Here is a 22,479-nt window from a genome sequence, read left to right on the forward strand (position 1 = left end):
TCAATTCGACACAACTGTTCATGACCCCATTTGGGATTTTTGACATAATCTCATATTGACATAATTCGAATATCTTGACAAAGATACAAGTGGCTTTCAATTTCCTTTTCCAGCTAATTTTATAGATGAGGAACTGTGACCAACCAGCCTGACTTACTTGCTCAGGATCACATAGCCAGGTGAGATTGGAACTTTAATCTTCCTGACCCAATATGCTATGTACTGCAGTACCAGCTGCCGCAAGGCTGTCAGTTAGGGAGATGTCTCAGCACAGCTTTGCCACAATGAAGGCCACACTGAGATTATGTGGCCTACATTTAAAGTGTCCTGGTTTCATGATTTTCTGTCTCCATTCTGCAGCATATGAGTAGTAGCAAAACTTGCTGCCCTTCTTGGACTTAAAGGCTTCAAATCTTCAACTTCTGTCTCTCCCCTGATCTCTGAGTCTCAATCTTTGGTCCATTCTTGGAGAATCATAGGCCAGATTCAGGGAAATGACAGCCACTCTCAGTTGAAGGGAAAGGGAGGTAGAGACTCCCTGGTGTCCCATAGTATGAATTGTTTCAGGAGCTTTATAAGAGGCCTCTGTGGTCTTCACCATGGGTCTCATCAGGTTTAGAGAGAGACAGAGGTCCCCCACTATAGGGAGCAAGAGGCAGAAACTTGGCCAAGATCAGAATCTGCATTTGCTAACTAGGGCAGAGACCAGAATACTGAGATAGTTGATCTGCTATCAATTTTGGGCCCATTCAGTAAGCATGAATTGGGCACCTCCAGTTTTCTAGGCATTGGGCTTAGACCTAGGAATGAAAACAAGGGAAGGAAAAAGCTGGTCCCTGCTGTCAGGAGCTCCCAATCTGGTCTACAAACACAGGGGTGGTGTGAGAAGTGGCAAATCAGGAACCTCACTCTTAAGTGATCCAGGAAAAAGAAGCCTTTGGAAATAGAAATGCATTTAGTTCAATGAGATTTAAGGGAATACAAAGCATGAGGCTAATGATGATGATGTAGAAGAGCAGAATTAGAGAGGAAAGGGTCAAAATCAAAATAATGATAAAGATATGATAAAAATGGAGGTACAGTTCACAGATGTTTCAAGTTGTTTCCAGAGCAACACAGTAAAGTGAATATCCCAAAAAAGTTTTGGGGCTCCCCTCACAATAGCAGCTGTGAGAGGTCCCACAAGTATTTTTTGTAGGGAAAATTTAATCTCAAGGCCATGACTGGGATTTCTACAGAGGGTGAGGCTCAGAATTCTGAAATCCAGACTGTACCACCTTCCCAAAAAGTTGGACCATGGAGCTAAACTGATCTCCATCAGAGACTTCTTACTTGTCTCAGGGATCAAATTTTTTAAATCAATTCCTCTACTAACCACACCTAACATTGGAGACCTCATCACATGGAAAGTTTCATACCCATCAGTGTAGTCCAGATTGTGATTAATATCTCTTAAGAACTTCATCTTTTCACGTAGATAAGACCACTTCTGACTTTAAGGAAATTAACTAGAAGAGTCCTTGAACAAATAAGAGGTTGAAGTTTGCAAAAGATGGAACAGGTAATTTTGAGTACCTAAAACTGACTAAGTTTTATGCAAACATAAGAAAATGCAGCCAAAATTAAAGTAAAATCAGGAAACTAGGGGACTGGAATTTTACTGGAAAGCTTCTTGGGAAAAGGTCTCATTTCTCAAATATATAAAATTAAACCAAATTTATATATTCTTTGCTTTAAAAATAGATTGTATGAAGAAGCATTTTTTTGTGGAGGAAATCTGAGACATTAATAATTTTATGAAATTATGCAAATAACTATTAAGGAAATGTAAGTTAAAAAAAAGGAAAATACCAAATTTTGATGGGAATGTAGAAAAGCAGATGCCAATGCATTGTGGTGAAATTGTGAACTAGTCCAATCTGAAGAAAAATGTGGGTGTATGCTCTTTATCCCAACAATACTAGTACTGGATCTTTTCTTGGTGGAGATAAAGGGAATAAACTATAGCAGCTCTTCTTGTGGTGGCAGGTAATTAGAAATTAAGGGGTACCAATCAATTGGGGAATGGCTGAATATGGTATAAGAATGGTATATGATATGGTATAAGAAGGTATGGCTTATTATTTTGGTGTAAGAAATGATGGGGATGTTTTAAAAAAAATACCCTGGGAAGTCCTCTACAAGTAGATACAAAAGGGAAGTGTGCAGTGAAGAAACTGAAAATGGAAATTGCAATAGTATAATGATAAAACAGCTGTGAGGGATTGTTTAACCTTTTTTACATTCTCACCATGTAGCATTATCACCTGGCACATAGTAGACACTTAAAAATGTTTATTGATTGATACCTACATTCTTTTTTAGTGTTCTTCTTTTCTAAAATATAATCATTCTCTGAGAGCAGGTTTCTCGGGGGACTTCTGGAGGCAGCCTTCATTTCAGTTCAGATCAATAATTGCCTCAAATGCGGCCAGCTGTTAAAAGTTCAAACCCTTTATTGTCTCTTCCAAAATAGCCCGGTAAGCTTTCCTTGGTTCCAAGAGCTCTTGTTGCTTGTCCTTTGCCTCTGCCAGCTTCAGTCTCCAGCTGTCTCTGAATCTCCCAACTGAATTCTGGCTCTCTCAAACTCCTAAAAACTGATTTCTGACTGAGCCTCTTCTTTTATATGCTCTTTTAGAGGGTGAACTCAAAGGTTAAATCCTCCTCTGAGAGAGTGGGATTGTGGGTACCTGACTTGTGAATCTCCTCCACTGAATTTGTGAATCTCATACTGAATCCTGACTTGTGAATCTCCAACGCTAATGTGTGAACTCTTAAAGGTGTGAACTCTGAACTAGAGAACTGCTACATAATGCTAAAATTAGACAACTGACATCACTTTGTAAGAATCCTAACATTTTTGAATTAAGATGATTGAGCCCCCAGTTCAAGAGAATTTGAATCACCCTTATTTTTTGCATTTTAAAAAAGGAAACCCATTTTGAATCAGGGCTAAGGTTTCTTAAGACTAAGGTGGTTCAAAGATATCACTTCCATACATATTGTTCTAGGTGCGATCTTATACTTTTCATAATCATGCTCAGACAATCCATCAGATAAAATGTACATCTATGTTAGAAGCAAACTTGTTTCTTGAGAGGTTTTTAGGTCTTAGGGAAAGGGGGGGTTGAATGCTGAAAAGACTTTTTACATTCTTGCAAGAATGGATACCTATGAGTTCTGGGGTGGAGTCAAGATGGCAGAGAGGACACATTTTTTTTTCTGACCTCCTACAACCCTCAGACTAATGAGCAAACTCAGCCTTTAAATTAGTTCTGGTTGGCAGAATCCACAAATATTGGGAGTACAACAAATTACCAGCAGAATATAATTTCAAAGATCTCCAGAAAAGGTCTGTTTTAATTGGAAGCAAGAAAGAGGCACCCAAGCACAAGCAGGATGGGTACAGATGCCAGCTCAGAGTCCTGGAGTAATGCGGACTCTATGGGGCGATGCAGATTCCGCATGATTGAAAGTCAATGTGGCAGAATCCATAACAGTGCTGGACACTCTTCTCTGGTTGCAAGCCAATAGATCAGCAGAGAAATTAGAAAATATCCAACACAAACACAAAAGATACATAGTGAATTCCAAAATGCCCGAGTCTCACAGTTAGCCCACCAGCACCAGGAGTGAGTCAACACTGACCCAGTGCAGCTATGGCCTCTTATACCAGAAGCTGCTGCTTCTAGAGGAAGCTTGAAAAACCTCCCCTGTCCTAAAAGCAGACCTTAACATTTTTTTTTAATGAGTAAAAAAATCAAAGAGAACTCTGAACATAGTTATTATGGTGAAAGAGAAGAACAGATTTCAAACCCCGAGGAGACAAAAGGCAGATTGTCTCTAGATAAAGCCCCAAAAGCTGATGTAACCTGGTCCCCATCACACAAGGCTCTCCTAGAAGAAATTTAAAAGTATCTTAAAAGAGAGCTAGAAGAAAAATGGGGAAAGGAAATGAAAACATTGCAAGAGGATTTGGAAAAGGCATATAACTGATTAAAAGATAGATCTGATAAAATGGGAAAACAACTCCCAGAAAAAGACCATTTGTAAAACAAAAAAAGAAAGCAACCCCTTAAAAAACAGAATTTGTGAAATGGAAAAAAAAAAATTCCATAGAACAAAACAACTCATTTAACAATTCCATTGGACAAATACAAAAAGAAACTCAAAACTAAACAAATGGAAATAGATGTCTCAATGAGACATCAAGAATCAGTAAAGCAAAATCAAAAAAAAAAAAAAAAAACATAGAAAAAATGTAAAATACATAATTGGGAAACAGCTGATTTAAAAACTGATGGAAAAAAAGAGAGTTTAGACACTATTTTTCAGGAAATCATTAAAGAGAACTTCCCAGATATCATAGAATCAGATGATAAAATAACCATTGAAAGAATTCATGGAACACTTCCTGAAAGAAAAACCAAAATTAAAACCCAGGGAATATCATGGCTAAATTTCAGAAGTATCAGATCAAGGAAAAAATATTATGAGCAGCCAGAAAGAAAAAAGTGAAATACCAAGGAGCCATAATAAGGATTACCCATCGACCTAACAGCTTGCAATTTAAAGGATCAAAGGTCTGCAATCTGATAGTCCCAAAAGCAAAGGAATTTTGAATGCAATCAAGAATAAACTACCCCACTAAACTGAGCATTTTTTTCCAGGGAAGAAGATGGACATTCAGTGAAACAGGTGAATTCCATTTATTTCTGATGAAAAGACCAGAGCTAAAGAATATACATATATAACCAGAAAAAAAAAAATAAAACAATTAAAAAAAAACCCAACCCAGAGGTAAACAAAAAACTTGACCTCCAAATATAGAACACAAGAGAAGCATAAAAAGGTAAAAAGAAAAGAACTTTTGAGATCTGTATTTCAGTTATGAGGATATCTACAAAGTGCACGTATAAACTGATTTTACTATTATAATATAAAAACGAAACCTGAGGTGGAAAGGGTAATGTACCAGAAAAAAAGGGAAAAGTGGACTTAAATGAGTGAAAAATACGTCTCATGAAGAAAGCAAAGGAAACCTATTATAATTGGGGGAAAGAGAGGGTGTTGAACATTGTGTGAATTTTACTATCACCAGATTTGGCTCAAAGAATATTAGATATATTTGGTTTCACCAAGAAACTTCTCTCACATTATACAAAAGTGGGAGGGGAAAGGTGAAAAGGGAAGGGGTAGGCTAAGTAGAAGGGAAAAGAGAAATAGTAGGGGAAAGGTATAAGAGAGGAATAGGGTCTGTAAAGGGGGAGTACTGCTTGAAGCATAAAATACTGGGAAGGAGGAAAAAGGGAAAAGCAAGGAGAAAAGTCTAATTTGGGGTTAATAAGATGGCAGGAAATACTGAATTAGTAGTTTTAACTATAAATGTGAATGGGGTGCTCTCCCATAAAGCACAGGAGGATAGCAGACGAGATTAAAAGCTAGAATTTTACAATATGTTATTTTCACAAAAGCATTTAAAGCAGAGTGATACATACAGAATAAAGATAAAAGACTGGAACATAATCTATTATGCTCCAGGTGAAGTAAAAAAAAAAAAAAAAAAAAAAAAAAAAAAAAGCAGGTCTAAATAGCCATCTTCATCTCAGATCAGGCAAAAGCAAAAAAATTATCTAATTAAAAGAGATAAGGAAGAAAATTATATCTTGCTAAAGTGTACTATAGATAATGAAGCAATATCAATATTAAACATATATGCACCAAATGGTGTAGCATCTAAATACCTAAAGGAGAAGTTAAAAGAGTTGCAAGAAGAAATAGACAGCAAAACTATAATAATGGGAGATCTCAACCTTGCTCTCTCAGAATTGGATATATTAGAGCACAACATGAATAAGAAAAAAGTCAAAGAGGTAGAATACTAGAAAAGTTAGGTATGATAGATCTTTGGAGAAAATGAAATGGAGACAGAAAAGAGTACACTTTCTTCTCAGCAGTTCATAGAACCTATATAAAAATTGACCATATATAAGACCTCAAAATCAAATGCAGAAAGACAGAAATTTAGGGTTTTTTTCAGATCATGATGCAATAAAAATTACTTTCAATAAAAGTCCAGGGGAAAATAGACCAAAAAGTAATTGGAAACTAAATAATCTCATCCTAAAGAATTAATAGGTGAAACAGCAAATCATATCTATCCAAGCAATAATTTCATCCAAGAGAATGACAATAATGAGACAACATACCAAACTTTGTGGGATGCAACCAAAGCTGTAATAAGGAGAAATTTTATATCTCTAGATGCTTAATTGCATAAGACAGAAAGAGAAGTTCAATGAATTGGGCTTACAACTAAAAAAGCTAGGAAAAGAACAAATTAAAAACCCTCAATTAAATACCAAATTTGAAATTCTAAAAATAAAAGGAAAGATCAACAAAATTGAAAGTAAAAAACTATTGAACTAATAAATAAAACTCAGAGTTGCTTTTATGAAAAAACTAACAAAATAGATAAACCTTTAATGTGATTAGAAAAAGGAAAGAGAAAAATCAAATTGTTAGTCTCAAAAATGAAAAGAACTACCCACCAATAAAGAGGAAATTAAAGCAACAATCAAGAGTTACTTTACCCAACTTTGTACCGATAAATTTGACAAACTAAGTAAAATGGAGGAATAGTTACAAAAATAGATTGCCCAGATTAATAGAAGAGGAAATAAATTACTTAAATAGTCCCATTTTAGAAAAAGAAACAGAACAAGCTATTATTTAACTCCCTAAGAAAAAATCCCAGGTCCAGTTGGATTTACATGTGAATTCTACAAAACATTTAAATTACAATGAACTCGAAGACAATTATTACATAGTATATAACTAGTAAATATAAACTATATGTAAATATAGGGAAAAGATTCCTTCCTAATACCTTTTTTGACAGACATGATACGGATACCTAAACCAAGTAGGACAAAAACAAAGAAAGAAAATTATAGACCCATCTCCCTAATGAATACTGATGCAAAAATCTTAAAATATTAACAGATTATAGAAAACCATGCCCAGGATAATACACCATGATGAAGTAGAATTTATGCCAGGAATGCAGGGCTGGTTCATTATTAGGAAAACTATTAGCATAATTGATTATATCATTAACCAAATTAACAAAAAAATCTTTTGATCATCTCAATAGATGCAGAAAAATATTTGATAAAATCCAACACCTACTCCTTTTAAAAACACAAGAGAGTGTAGGAATAAATGGACTTTTCCTTAAAACAGTAGCATCTATTTAAAACCATCAGCAAGCATCATATGTAATGGAGGATAAACTGGAACCATTCCCAATAAGATCAGGGTAAAATAAGGTTGCCCACCATCACCATTACTATTGCTTGGCTTTGGCAATAAGAAAAGAAAAAAGTGGTCCCTATCTTACCCACATGGTGCTGAATATTGACAGAGAAAATCATGAAATTGGGCTGTTTGCATCCACTACAAATTTAAGCAACATAATATCAAGTGGGCTTTCACTGTGGCAAGGCAATCTTTTGACTCCCTATTCCACTCACCACAGAAGCTTTTCCACATCTTTTCATTCCTTCTAAAGCTCTTGGTTTGCTTTTCACCACTCATTCAGCTGAGCATGTCACTTCATAAAGAAATTGGACCATTCCCAAGAATTCTCTTATTTCTTCCTCATCTCTCATCAAATGCTTTTTTTTCCCCTTGCAGTACAATTAGTCTTTTATTAAGAGGTGGCTCTTCTTGTATAATAGGCATGTCCTATTATATGTATAAATGATCCCAATCTGTCTCTTCACCACATATATTCCTTCTTGTATCATCTCCATGGTTTTCTTCAATTTTCATTCTTTTCTTGTCTATTGGCTCCTTCCCTATTGCCAGTTATCCCCTTTACCTCGACTGGCTCTTCTTTCTAGCTTTTTTGACAATATTTTCTCCTGGTTTTTCTCTCAAAATGAAGTTCAAAACAAAATTCACTATTTCTCCCCCCCCCAAAAAAAAATTCTTATTTTTACTTTCCTACTATTAGCCAGGATACCCTCCCAATTGTCCTATCTCATAACCTAGATACCATGTACACTTCATCATCTCTCACATATCCATACCCCACCCCACTCCCACTTCAATCCTATTGATTCTGTCTTTTGGTATCTCACATGCACCCACTTATTTCTCAACTTTATGCCCAATCACCTCATATACAAGGCAAAACAGAATTCTGGATGACCTCCCCATTTTAAGTCATCCCCATTGACTGTCCTCCACCCAACTGTCAAATTCATCTCTCTAAAAGACTTCTCTTCCTGTCACGGACAATTCAATAAACTTTCCTTATCACCAGGATCAAACAGAATACTCTACTTGACTTTTAAAGCCCTTCATCATCTGTCCGTCTCCCACCTCCTCAGTCTTCTTTCACCTTACTTCCCCTCCACATGTGCAGCAACCACTGGAACAAGACCCTTTTTGATTCTTTGACCAGGACACTCCATCTCCTGACTCCATATTTACACTGATTGTCCTTCAGGCTCACACTGATTTCCCTGAAGTCCCCCATGAAACCCCTTCTTCTATATTGTTTTAATTAATTAGCACTATATTCAATATGCTATTTCATTAGTAAGACTGAAATATCCAACTTCCAAGATAATTCACTATAAAGATCATATTTTATATAGCAGTAAAGATGTAAACAATCTCAATTTCTTAATACATGATTTAGAACAAGACTATATTCATGAGGTTTGGTAATGACTCCTGAAAAAATTTAGAGACAATCCTATTTTTTACATCTTGGCTGTCTCATGGATTTTCAAATCATCTAATCCCATAAACTTGAGACAAGAGATCCATTACAAAATCTTCATGATTTTCAAAAATTGTTAGGTGATATTGACTTTGACTCATGCTACAGATCATGCTACATCAACTTTCCCATTTATTCTCTACTTTATAAGGAGATCCTTCATTAAAACTCTCCTGTAACTCTTATGCCATATTCTACAATGATAGTATATCTAATGAATACATTCAACAAACAACTCCAACTCAGCTCTCCTTGTTAATCAGACATCAACCATATACAAAATCTAAAATAAGGTCTTGAATATTTCAGAATGGAGTGACTACAAGGTGTAATTTTTACTTACAATGGTAAGATAATCATAAACCCTCTACAAAAGTACTCACCTTTTGTGAAAAAAAAAATCAATGAAAAAATATTCCCAAAGATAATAAACAACTATCCTATTGATTCTATACTTACTGCATTCATGGATGGCTTTATTTCAGGGCAATCAGAATATTATTTAATGTAATGCCATACAAAATGACTACACCATCACAGAAAGCTGAAATCTTAGTAATAATCCTCCCAACAAACCATGTTGCTCAAACCCTCAATATTCTTTCAGAAGTAAGTATACAGTGCATGCATGTTCCCATTGTTGGCTTTTGTTTTTTTTTTTTTTGCAGAGGCAATTGTGGTTAAGTGACTTCCCAAGGTGACACAGCTGGGAAGTGTCTGAGGCCAGATTTAAACTCAAGTCCTCCTGATTTCAGGGCTCTATCCACTGTCCCCTAGCTGCCCCCAGGGATGGAACTCTTACTATTAGCTATGCAATACTTATTTCTTGGGATTATAACTAATATTTTTGGAATTTTGAATTAAAGTATTATTGTCTACTAAATCAAGTTAATAGTCCACCATCTGAGAGGCCTTCATCCACTGGACACATGGCAGATGGATTTGACTCCTGATCCACGTTTTGGATATCTTCTTGATGTAATATTGCTATAAGAGACAATGAAGATATTAAAATCCTCCTTATCAAACAGACAAAAGGAGGAATAGGCAGGGTCATTGGTCTGGTCCAGCCAAATTACTAATGTAGGGTTGAGATTGTGCTTGCGCTTTTCCAAAAAATGCAGAACTGGTCTAGGTCCCAGAGAGAAACATCTGCATGTGTCAACAAATAAGCCATGAAGATAAGGCCCTGGGTATCCAGGGAAACCCTCCAAAAGAAAGAACAACAGGAAGATGAAAGCAAGACCCCAACGGAGAAGGGGGATAGGACATTGACCCGTCTCCTGCCAATGATGTCTATCACAGTTGCCTACAGGATGAAAAAAGATTGCATTGGACTTATATGCCTTACCCCTGTAGCCCTAAACTATGGCACTCTTGTGGGGGTCAGATTTCTGAAGAGGCCTCACTTCTCTTCAAACCCATCCAACACAAGGTAACAAGATAAGGTCAAAATGGAGACCTAGGCCACATTTATAGATATTTTAAAAGAAAATTAGAACATGGAACACATGATGTCACACAGATGGAAAGCCAAAGAATTTGGGAATAAATAAGAGAATGAAGGGGAAAATTAAGTAATAAAAACAATTTAAAATCAGATAAAATCTCTTAATCATTACTGATTGAGAAAGGAGATTAAACCAATTGTTTTCACCCATTAGACAGACTCTTCTCTGGACACAAATCTTGGGATTTCAGAGAAAAACTCAATCTATTTTCAGAGTTTATACACAGAATAAAACTCCAATGTCTAATGAGATCTGTGCTGTAGGAAGAGGGCTTCCCTCATTCATTATATTGACATGTTTCATCTGCAGCAAGATTTCTACGCAAAAGATGAAATCCAGGTGAAAGCCTTTCTGGAAGTACATTTTATATAATGCTTCTTTTGAGTATGAATATTATGGTTTATATTGACCTTTATATTCCAGGTAAGGGCATGTCTTCCTTCAGCATATTACTAAGTCTTCTCTCCACTCCGTATCCTCAGAGATGAACCTGGACTAAAGACCTTCCTGTGTCAAGTCCATAGAAGATTTGTTCCCAAGCAGAAAATCCCTGATGAATGACAAGCTCTATCCTCCATCTTTATGTCATTATCCGTGATTTCCATCTTCTAGGAATTTTCTAGAGGCAATTCAAGGATGAAGTGAGCCTGAATGTTTTTCCACATGGATATTATCAATGAGATTTTACATCTAGCATAAGATCTCCCATGTCTACTCAGACTAACCTATATTAAAAACTTTATCATGATCCAGACACTGAAAAGTTTTCCTCTAATGTGCACTCTCTGTTGTTAAGCAAAATTTGAGCTTTGTCTGACGGTTTCTGTCCAATGTGGATTTTCTCATGTTTACCAAGATTGTGGCGCCCTGTGAAGGTCTTTCCACAGCCACTATATTCAGAAGGCTTCTCTCCATTGTGCATTCTCTGATGTGCATCAAGATAAGAGCGCCTTGTGAAAGCCTTTCCACATTCATTACATTCATAAGGCTTCTCTCCAGAATGAATTCTCTGATGTTTAGCAAGATTAGAGCCATCTATGAAAGCCTTTCCACATTCATTACATTTATAAGGTTTCTCTCCAGTGTGGATTTTCTGATGGACAGCAAGACTGGAGTGAGATGTGAAAATCTTTCCACATTTGTTGCATTCATAAGGCTTCTCTCCATTGTGCATTCTCTGATGTGCATCAAGATAGGAGCGCTTTGTGAAAGCTTTTCCACATTGATTACATTCATAAGGCTTCTCTCCACTGTGAATCCTCTGATGGACAGCAAGACTGGAGCAATTTGTGAAAGCCTTTCCACATTCATTACATTCATAAGGCTTCTCTCCATTGTGCATTCTCTGATGTGCATCAAGATAGGAGCGCTTTGTGAAAGCCTTTCCACATTCATTACATTCATAAGGCTTCTCTCCGGTGTGAATTCTCTGGTGGACAGCAAGACTGGAGTGAGATGTGAAAGTCTTTCCACATTTGTTACATTCATAAGGCTTCTCTCCAGTGTGGATTCTCCAATGAACAGCAAGACTGGAACACTGTGTGAAAGCCTTTCCACATTCATTACATTTATAAGGCTTCTCTCCAGTGTGAATTCTCTGATGTTTTGCGAGACTGTTTGTATATTTGAAAGTCTTTCCACATTCACTACATTCATAAGGATTCTCTCCAGTGTGGATTCTACGATGGCTTACTAGACTATTTTTGTATTTGAAAGTTTTTCCACATTCATTACATTCATAAGGCTTCTCTCCAGTGTGGATTCTCTGATGTTCATGAAGACTGTAACTACGTACAAAAGCCTTTCCACATTCATTACATTTATAAGGCTTTTCTCCAGTGTGGAATCTCTGATGGTCAGCAAGATGGGAGCGATATATGAAAGTCTTTCCACATTCATTACATTCATAAAGTTTCTCTCCAGTGTGGATTCTCTGATGATCAGCAAGACTAGAGCGATATATGAAAGTCTTTCCACATTCATTACATTCATAAGGCTTCTCTCCAGTGTGGATTCTCTGATGTTCATGAAGACTGTAACTGCATACAAAAGTTTTTCCACATTCATTACATTCGTAAGGCTTCTCTCCAGTGTGGATTCTCTGATGGACAGCAAGATGGGAGCGATATATGAAAGTCTTTCCACATTCATTACATTCATAAAGCTTCTCTCCAGTGTGGATTCTCTGATGATCAGCAAGACTAGAGCGATATATGAAAGTCTTTCCACAGTCATTACATTCATAAGGCTTTTCTCCAGTGTGGATTCTCTGATGTTCATGAAGACTGTAATTGCATACAAAAGTCTTTCCACATTCATTACATTCGAAAGGTTTCTCTTCAGTGTGGATTCTCTGATGTTGAGCCAATTTGGAATAACATTGGAAATCCTTTCCACATTGATTACATATGTAAGATTGTTTTTCTGTGTGAATTCTCTCCTGTTCAGCAGGAGCAGATTGCTCTCTAGAAGTCTTTCCATGTTTCTTACATTCATGAGGTTTCTCTCCAACATGGATTCTCTGGTGCTTGACAAGGGAAGAGAGTGCAAGAAAAGCTTTATTACATTCATGACACTCAGGTGTTTTCTCTTCAGGAGGTATATTCTTATCTTTACCAATGCTGGAAGTCTTTCTTAAAACTCTTTTGCGTGTATTCCATTCACAATGTTCTTCTCCAGTGTGGTTTCTTTTGTGGTTGGCAAAAGCAGTCCTGTATTCACGATATTGAAAAAGATCTTTCCATGAGATCATTTTCAGATTTGCACTCATCTCCTTCATACCAAACGGTGTCTCCATATCTGAAAGAAACAAACACACACATATAAATAATCTCTAATGCTGGCTGATAATAAAATCATTGACTTTTAATTTCTTCAGGCAAAATATTTTCAAACTGAAATGGACAGATTTTTAAATGCTATTAGCTTACACCAATAAAGTGATTCAATTAACACAGAGTTGAACACAAAATATGATGACATTGGACCCCCACAACAAACCTGACACAAAGGCTGGGTGAAGGTTCTCATAATTTAGAAACCAGGCTATGAGCTCCAAATGTCTGAATAACCTGATACAAATCCCCGCAGCAGAGATTAGAACTCAAACCTAGAAACTGAGACTTCTCAGTCCACTGCACTAGACAAATGTTCTCCATTTTGCTTCCAATCCTTTCTTTCAAATTCAATTTCAGGCACCACCTAGCTCTGCACCCTTGGGATGTGCTTCTTTGCCTCAGTTTTGCTATAGCGTGAAAGTAATAATTGTACCCACTTCCCAGGTTGTTATGAGCATGAAATAATACCTATAAAACTCTTGGCACACAGTAGGCATCATATGCTTGTTAACTGTTATCATTGTCACTAGTGAAGATCACAAGGGCTTAAGGCTCCTGGTCCTTTCATTGAATAACCAGGTGTCTTTCCCTCCAATATCCCTAACCTAAGGGAAGCTGTCAGTTATTAAATTAGACGAATGATCCTCCAAGAATGGGCCAAAGATTGGTCAATAAGAACCAGGAAAAGTAGAAAGTAGATGAAGTAGGTTTGAATTCTTTCTGAGTAAGGCATTTGTCTCCACTCCCATTCACAAACTGATGGAGACAAAGAAACTCACAAAAGCAGAGACAGATCCACTCTTGTCAGTTCTTTCTTCTAAGAGAGGACAATGACATGAGGGAGGTCACACCATGACAAGTGAGTGACTTACAGTTAAGTGAGGGAAGGTGCCAAAGGTTACCAGCCTCTCTTCCCCCCACAGAGCCAACTGCATCCAGTGACCACTTATAGATCAGGATTACCGCAGATGGCTCTGGATGCAATAGACAGCGAGACCTGGGCCTTCTTCAGGGAAGGTTTCCAACAGATCTCCTGTGACTGGGGCTGCCCCTATCCAGTAATTAAGGCTAGGGAGCAATGGAGGCAAAGAATCTCCTCTCTCACCTAGGCCAAAAAAATCTCAAGAAATAAAAATGAATGAATGAGTGACTCTGGGAAGGATCTCAGGGTTTCTGGCCAAAGCAAAAATGATTGGGATTTACACTAAGTCTGAGTCAATCAGGACCCAAACAAAGACCAAATGGGGTTTAGCAAGGGACCTATGGGTGGTCAATGAGAATCAGACTGATTTTGTTTTAAGGTTTGTTCCTTAAGAAAGGAATTGGGGCAGCTAGGTGGAGCAGTGGATAGAGCAGCAGCCCTGAAGTCAAGAGGACCCGAGTTCAAATCTGACCTCACCCACTTAATACTTCCTAGCTCTGTGTCCCTAGACAAGTCAGTGAACCCCAACTGACGGAGAAAGGGAGGGAGGGAGGAAAAAAGGAAGGGGGGGAGGAAGGAGGGAAGGAAGGAAGGAATCTATGCAAGGATGGTTCAGTCATGAAGAAAAGGGGCCGGGGGGGGAAATGCTTTTAAGAGCATCTGTAGGTAAGGGTATATGATATCCTAAGTGAACAGAGGGAAGGAAGGTGTAAGGTTCTGGTTGGTTTTCTGGAGGTCTCTGGACCAGCCTTCCTTTCAGTTGACTAATCACCAGGAGAACAGCCACATGTTAAAATCCAAATCTTTATTATCACCTTCATAATCTTGTCTCCTGTTCTTGGCCTCCGGCTAGCTTTCTTGGAAGCCTTCTGGAGTCTTGGCTTCAGTGTAGAAGCAAAGGAGGAGAGGCCTGTCACCATGGTGGTGTGAGATGGAGTGAATGTCTCTCCTTGGCTCCAAGAGCTTGAGCTCCTGCCTCCAGTCCTCTTGTCTTCTCAGAGTCTGACTCTGACCCAGCTTATATGCTCTATTTTATAGCTTATATGCTCTATCATAGGTGTGAATCTTGGAGAACTATATTAAGTCCTAAGTACATGTACGAAACTAGAGAACTATTAATCACCAAGCTAAACTAGATAATCATAAGACTATGATTCCAATTCCACTGACTTAGCACCTTGTAAGAATCCTTCTTTTAGATACAGAGTTCTGGCCCATAATAGGAAGGAAAGAAGAAAAGAAATATCTAAACAGGCAAGAAAGGAAGAAGAGAGGGGAGAAAGAGAGAAGGGAGGGAGGGAGGGAAGGAAGCAGGAAGGGAGTCTTCCAATTGATGGATTCCAGCTTGTGGCCAGCTTTCCGCAGAGGATGTTGCTTTTCCTATATATCTGAACTTCCCTGTAGCCTGTATGTGGAGAGTTGGCAGAGGATGAAAGTGGAGAGCAGAGAACAAAAGAAAAACTCCAAGAAAGGAAAAAGCCATGGACGGTTCTGAATACAATTTCTTTCATTTATGGTTTATGGCAATTTATTATTACATATTTTGAATCCTTCTTTATGTTCTGTGGAAAATAAAACTTTTTAAAAAAAAATTTCCTTTTTTTCTATTTTATTTTTAGTTTTAAATAAATATCAAAAAGTAAAAATAAATGCTTTTTGGCTTAAAAAAGATCTATGAAAAGTCATATTAGACAACCTGCGACCTCTTTCTTTGATTGTCGATAGCTGGATATCCCAAAATTTCCAAGAAAGACTTCCACTGGCATCATTAAATCTTCATTAGAAGGGAACTGAAATGCCATGGAGTCCAAGGGCCTGATTTTACAGAAAAACAGACTGCGGCTCAGTGAGGTGCTCAGGATCTCACTACCACAAGAGTCTGAAAAGGGATTCCAAGCCAGTTTTCTCATCCCCACCCCCTTCAAATCAAGAAGCCTCCTGGGATAGCAGCCTGCATCCCAGCTTGAAACTCACTCACCAGGACAGGAGTTCCTTAGGCCTCCTCTCTCCACATGGGAGAAGAAATCTTCTCTGGGAACTGGAAGTCCTGGGCAAAGAGAAGATAGTGGGTGTGAGCCTGGAGAGACAGTTCTCATTAGAATAGGAGGGATGCTAGGCCCATTGGGTGGTTCCAAGTGCAATTCAAAGATGGTGCTTATTGCCTGGAGAATAGGGCAGAGGGGAAAGGAGGTCATGCAAGCAATCAGGAATCAGAACATCCTGGTTTTGCTGCCTCCTTCACAGCAGGATGGCCACATCCCACAGCCTCCATTTTCTGGATATTAAAAGCAGCTGGTAGCACAGAGAAGGAAGCGCCGGGCCTGAAGTCAGGAAGCCCTGAGTACAAATTTGGGTTTAGACACATCCTGGCTACATGACTCTGGGCAAGTAATTTCATCTGTTTGCTTCAGCCTCTAAACCTGTGAAATGGGGATAAAGATAGAGCCCAAAACAAAGTTGTTGGGTTTTTTTTTTTTTTTTGGGGGGGGGGGGCATCAAGTGCTATAATAATGCACATGAAGGAAGCTCTGAGCACACGGTCTGAATCCCAGAAAACGTATAGAAAGACAACTTCCTTTCCCTTTCTTCCCCTATATCTGTACAGACCTTTGGGGGATATATGAAGCAAGAACAAAGACCCACTTGCTGTGCTGGGGATTTATGGGTTACACCAGGGGCAGAAAGGTAAAAAGTTATCCATTTTACTCAAAAGAACATTGCAATGACAAAATGGTTCCCCCCAAGAGGAAGGGGGTTCCTTCTCCTATCCCATGTTCAGTGAAAAGTCGCAGGATTAGTTTTTATAAGGTTTGCAGACAAAATTGCCAGGTTCCTACAGTACAAAGACCATTCATAGAACCAGGCAGCAGGAGGACCCTGTCTCTTGAGGATAAGAGGCAGCCCTCAGGTCTTTCTAGGAAGTGGTAAAAGCCTGAAACTCTGCACTTTAGGGAGGGGATGGTGACATTCCTGTTGATGTCAGTTCCAGAGTTCCAAGGGAAGCGCTCCTTACCCAGGGAGAGCAAGTTCTCGGCATTCTCCAGCATGACCTCCTTGTGCAGCTCTTTCTGATCCGGGTCCAAAAGATCCCATTCCTCAGGGCTGAAGTCCACAACCACATCCTTGAAGGTCACCAGCTCCTAAAACACCAACATCGAGAGGACTTAAGAATTGAAATATGCTTCATAACTGACCTAAACTAATGCTCCTCAATGTACAGAACGGACCTGAGGCATGGAGGAGGGATCTGTCCAAAGGTGACAGCCCTTACAGGAGTCAGAGCCAGAACTGAAACCAAAGTCCCCCAAAGACTAGTGGAATTTAGAGAAACACACTTTACATTTTCATTTGGAATAGAATTGAGAAATTTCCTAAAAAATAGGAAATGCTACTGCCTGTGAAATCAGAAAAGTCATGGGTTCTATGAGAGAGAGATGAGGATTTTGGGAGGTGAAATCAGACAGTGCTATGTTAAGAAAATGCCATCAAGTGCTTGTGTGAAGCTAGTAAGTGTTGTGTATTGTAAGGCTAAAACATTTCCATGATCACTAAGGAGAAAAAAAGATCCTGTAAATTTTCTAAAAGCCAGAAATTAAGTCTTATCCAGATGAAAACATTATCCTTCCCTCCCAAAATGCACGTACAAATAGTTTTCAACATTCATTTTTGTAAGGTTATGCGTTCCAAATTTCAGAATCACACACTTCATAATGGATCCGGCCCAATGGTCATCAATTTACCAAAGCAAACTGAAGCAGAGAGAAGGGATTTACCCAAAGGTCACATCCTGTATGAGAACACTTGGAAGCACAGTCATGCAAAGGCCTCCCACCTACACTGTACAGAGCTGGTGTGGACACAGCTGCTGACATGTTGTCTTCCATGTGAGAATGGAAGCTTCTTGAGGGCAGGGACTGATTTTTCCTTCTTTGCATCTCCTCTACATTCCCAGAGCCTCATCCCTTTCTAAATGCCTATTGCTTTGACCTAAACAATGGTAAAAGGAGAAAAAGGCTTAGGATGAGCCGAATATGATAGAGTTGTTCTAGAAGTACCTAATTGCAGCTTTGGGGGCATGGAGGGTCTCAGGAAATAAAGCAAATAAAATAGAACAAAAGAAAACATACCAGGAAGGCAAGAAACACTGGAAAGCTCTTGAACAATGTGTACCATTCATTAAGTAGATTTTGTTTTATATTGAACCTGCTGTTATGTTCTGCTGGTTGCTTGAAATTTTTTCTTCTCTTATTTTATATTTAGGGTAAAATAAACTATAATAGGGGCCATTAGATGGCGCAGTGGCTACAACATTGGCCCTGGGTCCAAATTCAGGCTCAGACACTTCTGAGTTATGTGACCCTGGGCAAAGTCACTTCACCGCAATTGCCTTGTGGGAAAAGAATATGATAATAACAGTGAAAAATGGCAAAGAGAAGGGATCCAGAGATTTGGGAAGATCTGTGGGACCCGAGGCAGCTGGAGCTGAGCAGCAGCAGGAGAACAATTTCTGCTCTGCTCCCACCCAGGGAAAGGACAAGAGCTGGGGAAGCTTTTAGGGTCCTGCTCCACACAACAGAGTTAAGGGTTTCCAGGAAAGTCAATGGGTATAAGAAGGAGCATGGCCACAAGACACAGAGAGTGTTTAGAGTGTGTGTGTGTGTGTGTGTGTGTGTGTGTGTGTGTGTGTGTGTGGTGGGGAGATGTTCCTGGACCAAAGCAAAGACAAGATACCTACAAGATAAACACTAATGAGTGAAGAGATCATACTTATCAGTGACCTATATTTAGGAAAATTTAAACAAACATGGGAGGAGCAGCAACTGGGGGAAGGGAGTTAGTGCTCAAGATGCCAAAGGGACAATGAATCAGTTAAAAACATAGCCGAGAGGAGGGCAGTGTTATTACTGCATTCACTTTCCTGCCCATTTTTTAAAAGTAAGGATCCACAGATAAGAGAGATGGCCGGCCTCACAGACCATCCTCCAGATTTGTGGAAATGGCCTCTTGGGCTGACGATGTCCACATCTTTGGGCAGAATACACTCACCTGGGGTGGGGGTCTGCAGCTGTCAGGGGCCATTCCCTCTGGCTTCAGGCGCCTCACTTGGGCCAGGCCTTGGTCCTCTTCAGGCTATTGGGGGGAGGACAGGGCAATGATTATAACTGAATAGATATCATTCCCTTCTTTTCCTACATACAGGACTAGCCTACAAAAAATTATACAGGGTGAAGTTCCAGGAGAGTTACCAAGCCTGGGAAATTAGGGGAAAAAAACACAACAAAATAGAAAAAGCTCCCACAACAGAACATTATTGTAGTCAAAGGGAAGGTCAAAAGACAAACTCGAAAGAAGACAAGATCAAATGTCACCAATGTGAAATCTCAAAGAGAATATGAATTGGTCACAAGTCCAAAAAGTCCTCCTAGAGGAGCTCCAAAAGATTTTAAAAATCAAATAAGAGAAGTAGAATAAAAATTAGGAAAATAAAGAGGAGTGGAACTAGAAAGTCATGGGAATATAAAAGTTACCAGTTTGGTTTAAGGAAAGCACAAAAATCTACCAAAGAAAACAAAACCTTTAAAAGAATTGGCCAAATGAAAAAGAAGGTACATTGAAGAAAATAATTCACTAAAAATTTGGAAGCTAATATAAATAAAATATACATGGAAAGAATCCAGTGATCACCTACCGAAAGAGATCCCAAAATGAAAATTATAGACAAATTACAGAACTCCTAGGTCAAGAAAAAAAATTGGAAGTAACCAGAACCAATCAAATATTGTTCAGGCACAGTCAGGATTGCAGTATGATATTCAAGAAGGCAAAGAAACATGGATTATAGCCCAAAATAACAACAACAACAAAAAAACCTAAACATCTTTCACAAAGGAAAATATTCAATGAAAAAGGGCACACAATCAATACAGTAAACAGGAGCAGGAAGCAGAGCTAGGACACCCGGGTCCACAAGGGGGGGCTGAAAGTGGGACTCCTGTCCTTGGGCAAATATGATCCAATAGTAAGTTTGAGGAAGAGGGTGACAGTGAATATTTGGGAAGTGTTTGGGACCCTGAAAAAGAGGTAGGGGCCAAGAATTCATTAAATAGCCAGACCTGGAAGGAAATTGTTCTGATAGACGGGAGGGCACTGGCCATCAGAGCAGATAAGAAGTATGAACACTTATGCAACAGAAGTCAGGACTTATGAGGAGTCCTGGTTCACACCTGGCCCCAGTAGAGATTTGTTGCACTAAGTAGAAAATGGCAGATGCAAGAGAATACCCAGAAATCTCAGTTTCAATCCTTCCCTTGTCCCATCAGTCTATTCCAGGAAAGTCCTCCTTGTCTCAAGAGCCCGAAGCAGCCCAGCCTGTGAAACCTGGAGGGTGGGACCTCACTCCCAAAATTATCCAAAGTGATGACTGAATGATGCCTGCCTTCCCTCCCCCAGCCCTGCCCATCATCACATGACATATAGCCATTGGAATGGCTCTTCTCCAGCCCTAGACTCCTCCCAGGCTTCCAAAATCCACCTTAGGACTCTTATTTCACCTGGTCACTTATCCACCAAGCTGCCCATCTTATCTCCCATGAGCTCCTCCTCCCTCAGGCTTCCATCACATGATGTTTTGTTGCAGGAAGGATACAGGACTTATATCTTGTCACTGGACTTGTCAGAGCACTGCCTCCCTTACATCCCATTCAAAAACAAATCAAGCCATCTCCCTTTTATCTGTGGTTCTCTTCTAAAATAAAACTATCAAAAGAAATTTCTTTGGTTCAGAAAAATGAAAACTCTTTCTAGAAGCCTTTACACAATGAAGCCGTTATGATTTTCACGTTATTCGATTTCATATTGATTCTGGATATAACATTACAAGAAATTATGAAGGAAAATTGCCTTTAATTTCTAGAATAAGAGGATATAAATCAAAAGAAAAAAAAAATGAAATGTTCACCAACTGAAAGAGATCAAAGAAGAAAAGCTTACCAGAATATCCTCGCAAAGTTTCAAAATTCCCAACTTAAGGAGAAAATATTGCAATCCAACAAGGAAATAAAACAGACTGCAATACTCACAAATAGGATTTCATAAAACCCAGTAGTTTCTACTCTAAAAGACCATAGATTTGGTTACATTTGATTTCAAAGAACAAAAGACCTGGAGTTACATCTTGAATAATTTACCCAGAAATCTGGAATAGAATATGGAATGAGGGGGAAAAATAGACATTTTATAAACTGAAAAACTCATGTATTTATAAGAAAAAGACCAGGACTCAATGGAAATTTTTATATAAAAGATCCAGAAAAAAAGGAAAACTAATTCCAAGGTATTAAGGCAAACTATTTACTCATATATATAAAAATATTATCAGCATAACTGGAGGTAGTTATAAAGGTTGGGACTGAATTGTTTGTGATGGAGCAGGAAGGGGTAAAAGGAAACAACTAAAAAATGGGCAAGAGAAAGAACTAATATAGAGAAAGCAGATGGGGGAGGGGTGGAGAGCTGGTAACATTGTAACTTTCCTCTGAATTGTAGAGGAAACAATGTATCCAATGGAAAGTATGTAGAAGTCTTCTACACTTATAGAGATGAGAAAACTGGGGGAATGGGAGGGAGGGACTTTAAGCTGGATTAGTAAATAGGAGTGGGAAAGAAGATAGTCACAGGGATAGGGTAAAAGCGGGCTTGAGAAAGAAAATGGTGAGTAAAAACAAGATGGAAGGACCTTCAGCTGTTTGGATGGGATGTTGAAAGTGGCTCTTTGAAAATGAAAATATTTAAAAATTAAAAAAAAATGAAATTGCAGGGATCCCCTTCAATCAGGAAATCCCTGACCAAGTTCGGGTGTTCGGTTGTGATGGAGTCTCCAGGGCTGTGAGAAGTGAGCTCAGTGGTCTTAGCAAGACAAAAAAGACTGAAAATGAAGAGTGAAATGAGCAGAATCAAGAGAACACTGAGGACAACAGGGAGGGGCAGGCTTGGAGGTGAACAGGGGCATTACTCCCCTCTCTCATCCAGCAACAGAAAAGCCTTTGGGATCCCACTGGGATGAGACCTGTCAGAGCTCTGCCACCCCTTTTCCCTAAGTTAGAACAGACTGACAGCTTGATCCAGGAAAAAGGGAGGCTAGTAAATGTTGTGGCTGGAAGGATGGCTCTAGAGGAGGCACCAGGGGAAGCTGGGGAAGCATAAGTTACAGCCCCCTGGTATAGGGAGAGGAGGAGGGGAGATCTGAGTGCTCTAAAAGAAGGGGGGGAGGGGGACAGGGAAGCTGGAGGCCTGGGAGAGTCCAGGTAAGGTTTGGGAGAAAGATGTTCTGACTCAGCTCCTGACAGGAAGATCAGGGACACTGCAATGACACAA

At 38.9% G+C, this 22,479-nt stretch overlaps 1 protein-coding gene across 4 annotated transcripts in view; it reads right to left on the reverse strand.

Moving 5' to 3' along the window:
* Nucleotides 1–7,360: 7,360 nt before the first annotated feature.
* LOC105750081 (zinc finger protein 260-like) overlaps nucleotides 7,361–22,479 on the reverse strand; it is a 31,630-nt gene continuing 16,511 nt past the window's right edge. For 3 of the 4 annotated variants that reach the window (XM_031963545.1, XM_023500964.2, XM_031963546.1), the window contains exons 2-5: nucleotides 19,153–19,236; nucleotides 17,120–17,246; nucleotides 16,085–16,153; nucleotides 7,361–13,146 (exon numbers count right to left, since the gene is read on the reverse strand). In XM_031963545.1, the coding sequence (XP_031819405.1) occupies nucleotides 11,090–13,146; nucleotides 16,085–16,153; nucleotides 17,120–17,246; nucleotides 19,153–19,236 (2,337 nt within the window). In that variant the 3' untranslated portion in view covers nucleotides 7,361–11,089. The remainder of the gene's footprint in view (nucleotides 13,147–16,084; nucleotides 16,154–17,119; nucleotides 17,247–19,152; nucleotides 19,237–22,479) is intronic. The other variant, XM_031963547.1, reaches the window with a different exon arrangement.

The sequence above is a fragment of the Sarcophilus harrisii genome, chromosome 3 (assembly GCF_902635505.1).
Source record: "Sarcophilus harrisii chromosome 3, mSarHar1.11, whole genome shotgun sequence".
Classification (NCBI taxonomy): Eukaryota; Metazoa; Chordata; class Mammalia; order Dasyuromorphia; family Dasyuridae; genus Sarcophilus; species Sarcophilus harrisii.